The 14,292-nt window shown below is 37.1% G+C and overlaps 1 protein-coding gene across 1 annotated transcript in view; it reads right to left on the reverse strand.

The window, feature by feature from the left end:
* The window catches only part of SLC9B2 (solute carrier family 9, subfamily B (NHA2, cation proton antiporter 2), member 2), a 61,046-nt gene that overhangs the window by 29,843 nt on the left and 16,911 nt on the right, over positions 1–14,292 (reverse strand). Inside the window, exons 4-7 of the mRNA XM_008580907.1 lie at positions 10,553–10,723; positions 4,913–5,055; positions 2,970–3,097; positions 1,602–1,777 (exon numbers count right to left, since the gene is read on the reverse strand). Of these exons, the coding sequence (XP_008579129.1) occupies positions 1,602–1,777; positions 2,970–3,097; positions 4,913–5,055; positions 10,553–10,723 (618 nt within the window). The remainder of the gene's footprint in view (positions 1–1,601; positions 1,778–2,969; positions 3,098–4,912; positions 5,056–10,552; positions 10,724–14,292) is intronic.

Consider the following 14,292-nt stretch of genomic DNA (forward strand, 5'->3'; position numbering starts at 1 on the left):
CGCCCCGCCCTCCGCGCCTCTCCACGCGAGGCGCCCGCGGGGACGCCGGGCGGAGTTGAAGAAGTTTCTGGGGTCACTTTGTTCTCCACTTGGGCGCGAGCCGTGCGCCTGAGGTGGCCGACGCCACAGCTGCCCCCTGCCCTGCGCGCCGCGCCTGTAGTAAGGTTGTTTTAAAAAAAATTCTGGGGCTCCTCCCCTGAAAATTCTGATTCAGTAAGTTTGTCAGGGCTCAGATCCAGAAGCTCTAAGGCCCACTCTTAGTGGGGCAGAGCAGAGGGAACACAGCAGAGTCAACTAGGAAGGTTCTTGGAGCTACCCACACTCCAACCCTCCTTCCTCCCCCCATTATGAAAACCCCTGCCCAGCCTCTCCCAACTGGCCTCCTGGCCCTGACCCTTTCCCTGTCCCCTTGTGATTCTAATGCAAACTATGTTGCTCTCAAACTGTGGTTCCTAATTCAGGCTGCACTGGTTTCTATTCCCAAAGGTTCTGATTTAACTGGTCTAAGGCAGGGCTTAATAAGAGTATTTTAAAGAACTCCTAAAGTAATTCTAGTGTGCTGCTAAGGCAGAAAACCATTGTTTTCAGGAAAGTGGTGAATATATAAATTTGGATAGGTACAGTAGAGTTAAAGACAAGAGTATAGATTTGACCTAATAGGTAATAGGCAATCTTCATTGGTTCTTGAACAAGAAAGTAACATTATTAAAACAGTGTTTTGGGAAGCTTAATTTACCAGGGTCTGAATGGAAGGCAGACTCTAGGGCAATGGGAAGGGGTGAGATTCTAGGTAATAAGTATAAATCATATATAACCGTGAAATGGGAAGATAACTACAGGGGCTGGGGAGAATGAGAATATATGATCTTCCAAGAGAGTGTGTCCCCACTAAAAAATCTAAGCTAAACTAGGCTATAATTACACTTTGTCAATAATATGAAGTTGCAAATGTCATTTCCCAATTTTGGACATAAGACTAAGGAATGAACTTAAACTTGTGCTGTGTCAAAGGATAATAAAGGTGTTCAACTGCTTCTCAGCCCTTTGGCTAAGATATAGTATCTGTTTACATCAGTTTAATAAAGGTGTTGAGTCATAGTGGGGGAAAAAATTCCTTAAGGTCCTCTTTTAATACTATTTGAAAAAAAAAAGTCCATTCAGACACTTATAAAGTATTAGCAAGACTTAAAATCATTGCTATTATTACCCATAAATGTTAAAGAAAAAAGAACAGACATTGTTGCTATTTTAGAAGCCTGTTCCTTCCACTTGGGCTGCTTTCCGTCATTTGTGCTTAATGAAAAATCTACTCATCCTTTGTGCGAAGTCTCCAGATCATTCCAAGCAGAAGCTGTTCTCTTCCTCCTTTAAACCTTACTACCTTGTATCTCTCGTTAAGGCACTTAACGCATGCAACCTGAGCAGTCTATATGTAAAGGGAGGAAAGGAGTAAAGATAGGTAGTCCCTTCTAAGGTATAGAACCCTTGATGTTATTTTCCCTATTTTTAAGTTGTCTCAATCAATTATCAAGCAAATATACCATGCTTAGAACATTGTAACCTATATCCCCAGGGCACAGGAGGAGAGCATGTTGGATTACCTGTGGAAAAGGCTATGCCCAAGCATGTGTTGAAGCCAGTGATGGCCAGAATGTCATCGAAGCTGCCAGCAGCCATGAGTAAGGTTGGGACACCCTTTTCAACACCATAGCCTCCTCCCTGCAAAAGGAGCATCGAAGGCACCACAACAGCTGGAGATACAGCACCTAAAACAAAACTAAGTAGGTAGTACTTTAACCATTTATGATAGTATCTCACTCAATATTATTATTTTTTTGAAGTTATAATAACCTCTACTCTTTTACAGGTTAGACTTTGGACAACTACAGTTTCTCAAATGGCAGAAGAACACTAAACCAAAAACACATATACACACAAAAGTTCCACAGAACATGGTTTTCAAAGTGTGACCATGGACAACCTGCTTCGGAACTACAGAGATTACCTAAAAATGTGTGTTTACGAGTGGTATAAAAGACCTAATGGGGTTAGGCCTCAGGAAGCTGACATTTTTAAAACAAAACATTCATGTTATGAGGTTTGATAAACACTGCCATGGGCTTTCTGGATTAGAACCCAGTGATGCTGGTTGAGGGTATGGTATGTAAAATAAGGCAACAGATTAGAAGGAAAGGCCATGATGACAAGTGACAGTGATACTAATAACAGCAGCAGTCTTAAGAGCAGAAATAGTGCTTACTATGTGCCCAACACCAAATTGAGCACTTTACATATTAAACTAATTTAATCCTTACAACAAACCTATGAGATAGATACAATCTACCTTTAGTTTACAAATGAGAAATGAAAACTAACTTGTCAAAGAAAAAAATAATAATAACTGGTCAAAGATCATGTACTGGAAAATTACAGAGCTGGAATTGAATCCAGGCAGTAGAGCTCCAGAGTCTTTACCATAAGAAGTAAGAATTTCTTACTTTTTGCCTACTTATTAGCAATAAATTCTTACTACATACTTTCTTATTTATTTAATTCTCATGGCTCTTAGCCACTGGAAGTGAAAAACTGACAGTGGAAGAAAGAGATAGTGGAACCACCGAGTCCCAACAGTCTAGTGACAGAAGGAAAGCAGTGGCAGGGGCTGATCACTGTTGCTGTGTTTATCACCCTTTGTGCAGACTTCTGAGGCATATCTCTTATAGGTATGGAATTAGGTGCTGGCAAAAGACCATGACTTCTTCAATAGTTTGGATTATTATAATTACTGTAAAAGTTAGCACATACATAGACTATATTTTGAAGTTAGATTATTTAGATTATGCTGAAATAGCTATGCTGTGTTTTCTGGTGTCTTTAAGAAACTGCCATGATGCATTCTCTTGTATGGAATCAGGGAAAGTCCTAAACATTCCTGCATATTTTCATATAACAACAAAAAAAATTATCACCCCAGTATAAATCCCCATTGCCATGGTAAACCCATTAGAAAGTGGGCAAGAAGAGCAGATGCGCATGCCTCCACAAGACAGGGACCCAAAGAGAGTCTGACACAGACACTCTTCAACTTCTTCAGGGCCTGAAATATAAAAAAGAGATGTGATATTATGATATCATAATATATATCATGATATAAATATGGGTTTTCATCCTAAGGCAGGACTCTAATCTTACCCTGTCCTTCTGTCTTGGAGCTGGCTATAGAGAAGTTCTCTGATTTACCTTGACTGATTGTAGTCAAAAGACCTCCATTCAGGAAGGTCCTGCCCCATACCCAGGAGGATGCAATACTGCACAGAGAGGCCAAGAAGGATCTGAACAGACAGACCCTGCCGGTTTCCCCACCCAGTCTGTCAATGTTAGATCATATTCTTTTTGTCCAATCCCATTTCTACATGCTTCTTTATGCTTCAGTTATGCCTACGTAATGCAGCTTCCATAAAAATGCAAGAGCACAAGGTTTGGAGAACTTCCAGATAGCTGAACGTGTGGGGGTTCCTGGAAGGTGGTATGCCTGGGAAGGGCAGGGAAGCTCTGCAACCCTTTCCCAATACCCTGCTCTATGCATCTTCTCATCTGTATCCTTTGTAATATCCTTTATAAAAAAAGGATAAAAGTAAGTGATTCCCTGAGTTTTGTGAGCTGCTCAGCAAATCAATCAAACCAGAGGAGGGAGTAGTGGGGACCCTGATGTTTAGCTGTTGGTCAAAAGCTAGGTAAAACAACCTGGAGCTTGCTATTAGCATCTGAAGGGGGGGGGGGGCTGGAGTCTTGGGGACTGAGCCCTCAACCCATGGGATTTGACACTATCTCCAGGTAGACAGTGTCAGAATTGAATTGAATTGGAGGACATCCAGCTGGTATTCACTGTTGAATTGATTGCTGGCTTGCTTGGTGGTGGGGAGAAAACTCTACATATCTGGCCACAGAAGTCAGTCTTCTGTACTGATGAGTTTTGCTGAGTAACAATATAGGAAAAACACAGCCTGTGCTTTTCTTCTCCCAACAAGAGCCATACTTATATAGTCCTCTTAAGACATGCAAAGAAGATGACACTAAATGCCTTCTCTTCAGTATTCATGTCTGGGTCATCATGAATTTTCTAGGTAATAAGTTTTAGTTAACAAACATTTCAGCATTCTAAATATTCTAGAGACAGCTTAGTTAGTCTTCATAGGAAGTGTATGAAATAAGTAATATTGTTACCTCTACTTTTTAGATGTCCTCATCTAAAAAGGCACAAGTTAAAGTCATTTGCCTAAGGTCATGACACTGGTAAGTGGTGGAGTCAGGTTTGAACCCAGACAGGCTGCTTCCAGGGTCTGTGCTCAGAATCCCCATACTACCTGATTTAACCCTCTTAGTATTAGTTTTATTAATAACTGTGGCCCCGGAATGAGGCTAGGGTGAAAAGCCTCATCCCCTAAGAATGTCAAGAATATTCATTGCTGCATTCAAAAACATACATTAAAAAAATGCATACTTGAGACTCATTCTGTATACTAGGCAGTTTCCTAGGTCAGTACACTTAGCCCTAAACACCTGTTCAGGGCTTTGCACAACAAATATATGTCATTTTCTCTCCTAAAACTACATTATTTATAACTATGATCTATACTTCTGTCAGAGGAAAAGGAGCCTTTATTCTTGGTGCTGTCGCCACATATAGTAACTCCACCTTTCTCCAAGAAAGAGTATGGGAACATTTTGGGGGTTCTTGTGATGCATAAGGTTCTGCTTCCAAAATAGTCCTGCATGAAATAAATTCTATTCCCTGCTTGAGAATGTCTTGCAAAGTGTCCACATCCATTTCCTAAAGCTCAGTGATTCTAAATAATTGGAATATAGAAGGAATGAAATTCCTATTCAATAATTAGAAATTTACACTTCATACCTCGGAATCCAGCCCAAGGCCAGCACGAACCAATATGATGGACAGGGCTATGCTTCTCAAAGAGGAAGACCACTTGTGCTTGATCTGTACATTATCACTGATGACGGGGATATTTCTGATGAGAAACCCAGCAAGCAGCATGCCTTGAATGGAGAAGTCAGATAAGTCAAGTTAGTTTTCAAATACAGAAAATATTTTTCAGCACTTTAGATGTGAAAGAGACTACTATATAATCTCAGCAACCACTTCCCTTATACTTAGCCCTTAGATGAAATTAAGTTAAACATTTAATTTAGAAAATTAAAATAATAAATTAGAGGAGCTAAGAAAAGACTTTAGTGTACAGACAAAAAGATAGATTAGAGTAATATTCTCCAAAAACTGAACCTATAAGGGAGAAACAAGATGCAGCATTTGAACAGAGAGTATGATCAAATTCTAAATATAAAATGTTTTAATACAATGCCAGTTCAGTCATCCTTTTGTGTGCCAACAGCAAATAGCTCCTAAAATTATTTGCTATGTCAGAGTACCTGAAATATCAATAAATACTTAAATGGGTTCTATTTTATCTTCCAACCAGATAATTGAATAAGAAACATATAACCTACTTTGCAAAGGCTTTATAAATGTTGCGATAAAATAAATACAGCCCTGTCATATCGGCCTTTTTCATTAAGTCATTCAACATTTACAGAATACCTTCAGTATCTCAGACACTGCAGTAGGTATTAGAGATATAATAATGGACAAAGACTACCTAGTAGGGATGTAATAATGGACAAAGACTATGTCTCAACAAGGATTCAGCCCCTAGAGAAACAAGACAAATTGACAACCCCACTTTTATGAAAGCATGAGGGGGTGTTGTATGAGCTGAGACAGAAAGAGTGAGTAAGGGGGATCCAGAGAAGGGGAAAAAGAGAAGAGGGGGCTGGAGGTGTTGAGAAGTTTCTGGAAGAGATAGTAGTTTAACTAAAGGTATAAGAAAAAGTGACATTCTGGGAACTGCGAGTGGTTGAGTGTAACTGAGGAAGTTGAGTAATTTGTGAGGGAATTCTGTTCTCATTGATAACACATGCCCATGCAAAGGGGGAAGATTTCTTTGTCAGACACTGTGAGGCTTCTACCCTCCAGTCTTCTCCAGCAGTACCTTCTTCTCACCATGTCCTTATAAAAACCACACTTCAAATGACTAAATAAACTTACTAAAGTTGGGATATTTTTGTGATGCAATCTATGAGAATAGAGACAAATTACAAGTACAGCTTTTTGTGACTTGCTACAGACACTGTTAAGGCATGAAAGCATCACTTCCAGGCGTCTCTCATCACTGCATGCTGTGGTTTGAATGTCTGTCTCCTCCCTCCAAAACTCAAGCTGGAACTTAATTCCCAATATAATATTTGAAGAGTGGGGCCTTTAAGAGGTTATCAGATCATAAGGATTATGCTCTCATGAATGGATTAATCCATTAATGGGTTAATGGTTTAATGGGCTGTCAGGGAGTAGACTAGGGGCTTTATAAGGAGAGGAAGAAAGCATGTGGACAAGCTATTGCTTAGCACTCGCCATGTGATACCCTGTGGCACCATGAAACTCTGTAGAGAGTTCCTGCCAAATTGAAGCCCCTCACCAGATGTATCCCTTGACTTTGGGATTCCCAACTGCCAAAGCTGTAAGAAATACATTTCATTTTCTTATAAATTACCCACATTCAGGTATTCTGTTATAAGCAACAGAAAACTGACTAATATATTGCCATTTAGTCTAGAAGAAAGTCTCCAAGTTCTGAATTCAGCAGTCATGGTCTTTCTAGAATGTTTATTCTAGAAACATAAGAACAGGCCTACAATAGCCACTTTAAAAAGAAATAATGATTAGTAACATATGCATATGGTAAAATTAAAACATTACAGACAAATGTAAAGTAGCAAGTACATGCTGTACCCCAAGTGCAACTTTCCATCTTCATTCCCCAAGGTTTCCACTGTTAAGGGTTTTCTATGCCCTTCCAGAAAGCTTCTATACCCATTCAAGCTTGCCTCTGTGTGTATGTGTGTATGTGCTCTTTTGTGCAGGACACAAATGGGAGCATACTTATCTATTGTTGTACAACTTATGGTTCTTTTTTACTTAATATATCCTGGATATTTTCCCATTTCTGAAGCACATATGTATTTGCCATATTCTCTTTTAATAGCCATAACAGTATCTCAGTTTGGAAGTACTATAATTTTTGAACCATTAACCCATTAGTTAATGGATTTTAAGTAACTTTTCAGATTTTTCATTGTAAGTAGAGCTGAAATGAGCACAATTCACACGTGAGATATTTATTAAGTGTCTACTACATGCCAGCCCCATACAAGATCCTGGAAACACAGAGGTGAGATAGACCAACATGATTCTTGTGCATATGAAGCTTATACATTTTTAGGTTTGTATAAGTATATCCATATGATAATTCTTAGCAGTGGAAATTTTAGGCCCAAGATACAGGTGTATATCATTTTTATAGATGTTGACAAGTTACCAGCTAAAAATGCTGCACTAACCTTACGTTCTGTTAATATGTAAAAGCTTTTTACTGACATTTAAAATAGGGATCTAAATCAGTTCTAAGTTGATTATAGTATATAACTGCCTGAAGTCAAAAGGAATAATAATATAATACGAAATCAAAACTATAAGGGTTTTTTTTTTTTGTCTTGTTTTGTTTTGTTTTAGGCAGAATGAAGGAGGATTTTTTGTTCCTGAAAAGAATATGAAAACGATTTCCCTGGGACACTGTCCTGGTCTGGGTTGCTATGATGTGAGCACCTGATTTTGATGTGGCAAAATTTTCTTGCCTTTAAGCTCAAAAAGGGGCTTCTCTCCTGGTTGTGGAGGAAAGAATATTTCTTTTTTTAAAAAAGTGGCATGGTTTTTTTTTTGTTATTTTAAAAAAGATGACCGGTAAGGGGATCTTAACCCTTGACTTGGTGTTGTCAGCACCTAACTCAGCCAGTGAGTGAACCGGCCATCCCTATATGGGATCCGAACCCGTGGCCTTGGTGTTATCAGCACCGCACTCTCCCGAGTGAGCCACAGGCCGGCCCAGAATATCTTTCTTGATAGAGTAGTATTACTCTTTTTTTTTCTCCCTTAATTTATATCATAGAAATTACCAACACAAGACCAATCTTACTTCATCTTTTCCCAAGTTATTTTTGAAGCAAACCCAGACCACTGACAAAGGTGTGCTAGGGAAATTGTTTTCACATTTATTTTAGGAATAAAAAATGCTACCTCATCCCCTATTTCTGGCAATTATTTCAATAAACTCTTAAAAATATAGAACAGGCAATCATCACACATATTTTGCTATAATAGGTTTTCTTTATGGATTCAGATAGTGTTTTCATTTTGGATACTGGCCTCATACAATAAGAATAAGTAAACTTTTTTCTCTATTGCAAGTAAAAAACTATAGAAAGGTATGGCAACATACGTAACGTATGTGAGCTTTCAGATAACTTCAGTTACCTCAGGAGACTTCATGTGATCACAAACCCAAGACTTTATGTCTTTTTGCAACACAGTATATTTTGTTTTTACAATAATAGGCATGGAATGGAAAAAAGAAGGATGAGGTGTAATGGCATTTTCACGGAGTCTAGAACAACAGTCTTCAACTTAGGTTGCATATCAGAATCACTTGGGGAGCTTTTAAAAATTCTGATGCCCAGGCCATACTCTATACCGATTAACTCACAATCTCTGGGGTGGGACCCAGGTATCAGCCTTTTTAAAAAATTTCCCATTGATTCCTATGTGCAGCCAGGTTCTAGAAGTAATGATCTTGCTACTTAAAGTATGGTTTTGGCACTTAGAAATGAAGAATCTCAGGTCCCATTCCAGACTTACTTAATTATAATTTGCATTTTAAGAAGATAGCAAGTTCATCCTCTGCACAGTGAAGTTTGAGAGGCACTGATTCAGATGCAGGAGTCAGCAAACAGTTTCTGTAAAGGGCCTAAAATATTTTAAAATATGAATATTTTAAGGCTCTGTGGGCCATATGGTCTCTGTTACAGCTGCTCAACTCTGCTGGTGCAGTGTGAAGCAGCCATAGACAGTATGTACATGAATGATCATGGGTGGGTTCCAATAACATTTTATTTAAAAAAGAGGTTGTTTGCTAACCCTTTATCATAGCATAGAGGCATATTTTGAAACAACTCATTTTAACATTAATTCAATAAATAACTTCAGAGAACAAAAAATATCCATAAGAAATAATATGAGCTAAGTGAAATACCTTTAATTTTGCTTAAAATTAAAAATATATTGAGAAATAGTGCATAGTAAGATGCAAATAATTCTACTTCTTTTTATATTGAACTTCAACTGCTTACCACATATTCAAAAGCAAATAATTTTGGTCTGTTTTAAGCAATCCTGATTGTCCTCACTCATACAAGCTAACGAGTTTTTTTTGTTGTTGTTGTTCAGGAAATGTGAGCAAAATATATATGCAGGTGTAAAAGGTAGGAGGTTTTGAATTAAACTTAGTGGCTAATAAATTTGTCGGAAATGGATACAAAATGCCTTTGTGGTAAACTAAAATTTTGTAATATGGAATTCTTTAAAGCAATATTAAAGGTATAATGCTTAGTTTTAAAACTAATTTGCATGTGTTTTGTTTGGGCAGTTCTCACTGCCTCTGGAAGAATATTTTCTGCCAAGTTTTTTACAACCATGATATTACGTTTTAAATATACTCCATGGTATGCTGGTAAATGCTTAACAAGTGGCTCTCCAAAAAAGAGTATGCATTTTATATATGTACAAACATTTATTGTAAATTTACTGATATAAAGGACGTGCAGCACCATTTATAAATATACAACGATCCTCACTGTGCATTATATATAGCCAATTGATACTCACAGAATTCTTTCATTGCTGTTTGCCAGACTCCTGTATCCATAACCAACTATGATTGCAGTCGAACCAAGATTTGACAACATCAGAGTACAAATAAATGCTTGTCTACTATCTGACTCAGCAAATAAGTCACTCACATCACTGATGAGGGAGTGTAGTGTCCCCATGGCTGATATTTTTGTTTATTTTAATAAGATGAAAATGAAACAATGAAAATACGTCAAAACATCATTTTATGTCAATGATGTGAGCGACTTACAATATAACAAGCCCTGATTTGTAGCATTTGCTGATTTCTGTGTTACAGACACTTCCACCATGGCTAATTTTAAGCCACGAACACCATGTAAGTGAACGTGGAGCTGGGAAGAAATGGGCAGTGAGTGGCACATCATTATATAGTATTTTCATGATCTCGAAAGCATCGATATGGAGAATAGTAGTAAAATAATTAGGAAGTGCTCAGTTTCGAGTATTGACTGCTGTTGTTTTTGATGTAAGTTATTTAATCGTAAGTTTATATAATTTAATTGTTTCTAAGTAACAATTAAACAATGGGCTCACAAAACTTAAAACGTAACAATCAGCTTTTGGTTCCAGCAGAGCAAATACAGAAATATTTTATTCCTTTATTTCCCAAAGCTTTCCAAACTACTATTTCAAGAATATGATTTAATCTGAAGAAAACAGGAAGTGTTTAGCACTTACCAAGAAGAGGAGGCAGTGGAGGCAATGTAGGTATCTTAATGAGCTGCAGAAGTTTACCTCCAATGACAGCACAGTAGAATAGAATTATGATTCCAAATAGGTTTCCTCCAGGAAGACATTCACTACCGGTAACTGACCAAACCACAGCCCATAGAAGAACAACCATGGTAACTGAAATAAACCAGAGACACTAGTTTCTATCAACAAATTGTCATATGCATGTTTTGATATAACCTAAAATAATTTTTAAAGTAAATATTGTACAAACATACAAATGTTTATAACCATGTGTAAATTATAGAGAACATTACCAATATAAACTGGGTAATTGCCAACCATTTTAAGAAATAGGATATTACCAGTACCTTTCAATATGCCTATGTGCACCTCCCCAGTCCCATCCCTCATCTCTCTTCCCACTGCCAGAAGGAACCCCTATCTTGAATTTCTTTCTTTTACCATTCCCTTATTTTTCTTTAAAATTTTACCACAAATATATTAGTAGTTAACATTACAAAGAAAAACAATCACTATCTCTACCCTCTTCATAGGGACACAAGAATACTTGAACTCCAATCACACTCCAGTATTTCAGTTCTGTGTTGAATTAAACATTATTGTTTCTTTTTCACAGTCAATGTTTGTTTACCCACATACTCACTTTTTTTTGATCATCATTTATTATGCATCTCAAACCTTTCATCTGGGACAATTATCCTGCTGTCTCAAGTATTTCCTTTAGTAGAGGCATTTCTGTTAGAATGTGAGATGTTTCTCTATTTGAAAACCTTATGTTCTGCAAAATTGTACTCTAAAAAATAGAAAGGTTCATGGGAAAAATAGAGTTGGGGCAGACCACTCATTACTGAAAACTTGTGGCCCAAGCACTGACTAAACCATAAACAATCCTAATAAAGTACTAGCACAGTTGAATCTCGCTGACATTGGTATCCCGCACAGGCAGTTTGTTCTTTGCAGATTTAAACCTAGTAGAAACAACATTTCCTACTTAAAGATGCATGTTCTTGAGGGCATTTGGTTCAAATAGGGAGCATTTCCATCAAAATTTGATCCAGATTATATCCTTCTCCATCAATCAAAAAAATTTTTTTTAACTAACGGAGAAGTGTTGACGATTCTTCATCTGTACTCTCAGCTGCTTCATCCACCTGTGTAGTTTCATTAGATATCATAATGTGGAATGTTTAAAAGTCCTTGAAGCCCCTAAACCAGTTACTCACTGCCTGTACAGAAGGCACTTCCACAGGGACTTCAGCTTTTAAAAGGTTGTTATTTGAGAAAGGCTTTATTTTTAATTGTAAGAAAGCATATACCTGACTTTTTTTTTTTTAGTTTTCAATTCACTTTTCCTTCACTTGCTGTATGATGCAAAACATTAATGTGCCAGGAAAAAATTATGCACAAAAATGCAAATTCCATATCACACTGACATAATTCCCTATTCACCATTGCATATGAACTCATTCATGGTATAGAAGCACTCTATATCAGAGCATACTATATGTATCATAAGGATCTGTTGGTAGTAATTCTTAGTTTTATTGACTGGAAATATCTTTATTCTCATTCTTTTTTGTTTTTGTTTTGTTTTTGCAGCAGCTGGCTGGTACAGGGATCAGTCCCTGGACCTTGGTGTTATCAACATCATGCTCTATACCAAATGAACTAACTGGCCAGTCCCTTTATTCTCATTCTATAAAGATAGTTTTTCTAGGTATACCTCACGTTTATCTCAAATTTTAGGTTGAGAGTTATTTTCTCTTGGATTCTTGAAAATATTCCTTGGTTTCCTGGCTTTCATTGTAGATATTGAGAAGTCTAATTTCAGTTCTTTTAAGGAATGCTTTTTATTCAGCTGTTTTAAAGATCTTATCTTTTCCTTTTTTTTCTTTTTTTGCAATTTCAGTATGGTATATTTAGGTGTGGCTCCCTTTTGGTTTGATTATGTTTGTTTTATCATTTCTGGAAAATTCTCAGTCTTTATTTCTTCAAATATATCTTCTTTTCCATTCTCCTATTCTCTTTCTTATGTAACTATGGTTAGAGAGTCATGCTGTTCCCATGTTGCTAACCCTAGTTTTCATGTTTGTCGTGTGTGTGTGTGTGTGTGTGTGTGTGTGTGTACTGTATTCTAGATAATCTCTTCATCTCTATTCGCCAATTCACCAATTCTCTTTTCACTTAATCTGCTGCCTAATCTATCCACTGAGTTTTAAGTTCAGTAACTATACTATAGCTTTCATTTCTAGAAGTTTATGTTCTTTCTTACTCAAATCTGTGCATTTTTATAAATAGTTACTTGTTTTGCACTCATATTTGCTTGCTATCTCCTCTTTAACCTCTTTATTCTTTAAATATCAAAAATATTTTGTGTTCTATTTTTTGATGACACAAATTTTTGAAATCTGTTTTCTGTTTCCTTTTGCATGTTGTCATTTTTTAGTTTGTTTTTTACAACAGTGAGTTCTTCCTTGGAACTTTACCTGTGGGTTTGTTGGAGCCTTAGATTGAATGTGAGTTTTCCCAGATAGGATTTGATTTGCTTCTACTATGTACTTAGCATCTTATGATTGGGGACCATCTGAAAATGTATCTAACATTTTCAGATTGAGTTTTTTGGTTTTTTTCCTGTGAATTTGGAGCACAAATCAGGAGGAAGTTACACATTTTTAATGGAGACTCCCCACATGCACTGGCCAGCAACCACAGTTGATATAGATAGGTTTAGCTGCAGGCCAGATTTACCTCAAGTTGACCTTCAAATTGGGTTCCATCTCTATGTAGTTGAAGAACGATTTTTCCTATTTTATTTCTCCCATCCTGTGCAGGTTCTAGCTTAGCATCCTGTGCTCTCAGGGTTCTCAAAATCAATCTCAAGTTCGTTAGGTTTGGCAGAAGCTTCCAGGGTGAAAGCCAACCTGAGTGCTTATTAACCTCTCCTACTTATACTTTGCTTTTGGTGTCTGATGATTTTCTGCTTTTTTGACAAATGAAAGGAACATTTAAAAAGATGCAAAATTTTCTGAGATGTTTTTGTTAGTTTAAGTGACAGGATTGTTCATGGAGTCTTGTCTACCCTATTGGTAGAGACTGAATTCAATGTCCCTTTTTAAAACCCTCACAGAATTGTTCCAGATTTTCTAGGCTTATGATACTATTGCAATGATATAACTAAGAGGTCTTCAATATTTTCCAGTTGGCTGTAAGGGCTAAAATTTCTATGTAATATTAAAGGTAGAATGGGAAAGCAGGATTTGCCAGTTACTAAATTCTACTTTATCATAGCATAAACCGAACTTCATACTAAATCCAGCAAGACAGAATTGAGTCCACTTTTCCACTTCAAGACCACTTAAAAAAAAAAAACATTCCAACTCTCCTTTCCTTTCCCATACTCGAAATACGGCTGTAAATACATAGTAAATGTACATTTACAAGGTTTCTCTAAATCACATTTAAAACAGTTAACAATTTACTTCTCATTTATGATTTTGGAAAATCATATTTTCACATGTAAGATTTACTTCTTAAGAATACTTATATACTGGGCCGAGCCCGTGGTGCACTCGGGAGAGTACAGCGCTGGGAGCGCAGAAGCACTCCCGCGGCAGGTTCGGATCCTATATAGGGATGGCCAGTGCGCTCACAGTGCTCACTGGCTGAGTGCGGTGTGGCCGGTCTCAAAAAGGACAAAAAAAAAAAAAAAAAAAAAAAAAAAA

Source organism: Galeopterus variegatus, unplaced genomic scaffold (assembly GCF_000696425.1).
Source record: "Galeopterus variegatus unplaced genomic scaffold, G_variegatus-3.0.2 Scaffold88, whole genome shotgun sequence".
Taxonomy (NCBI): domain Eukaryota; kingdom Metazoa; phylum Chordata; class Mammalia; order Dermoptera; family Cynocephalidae; genus Galeopterus; species Galeopterus variegatus.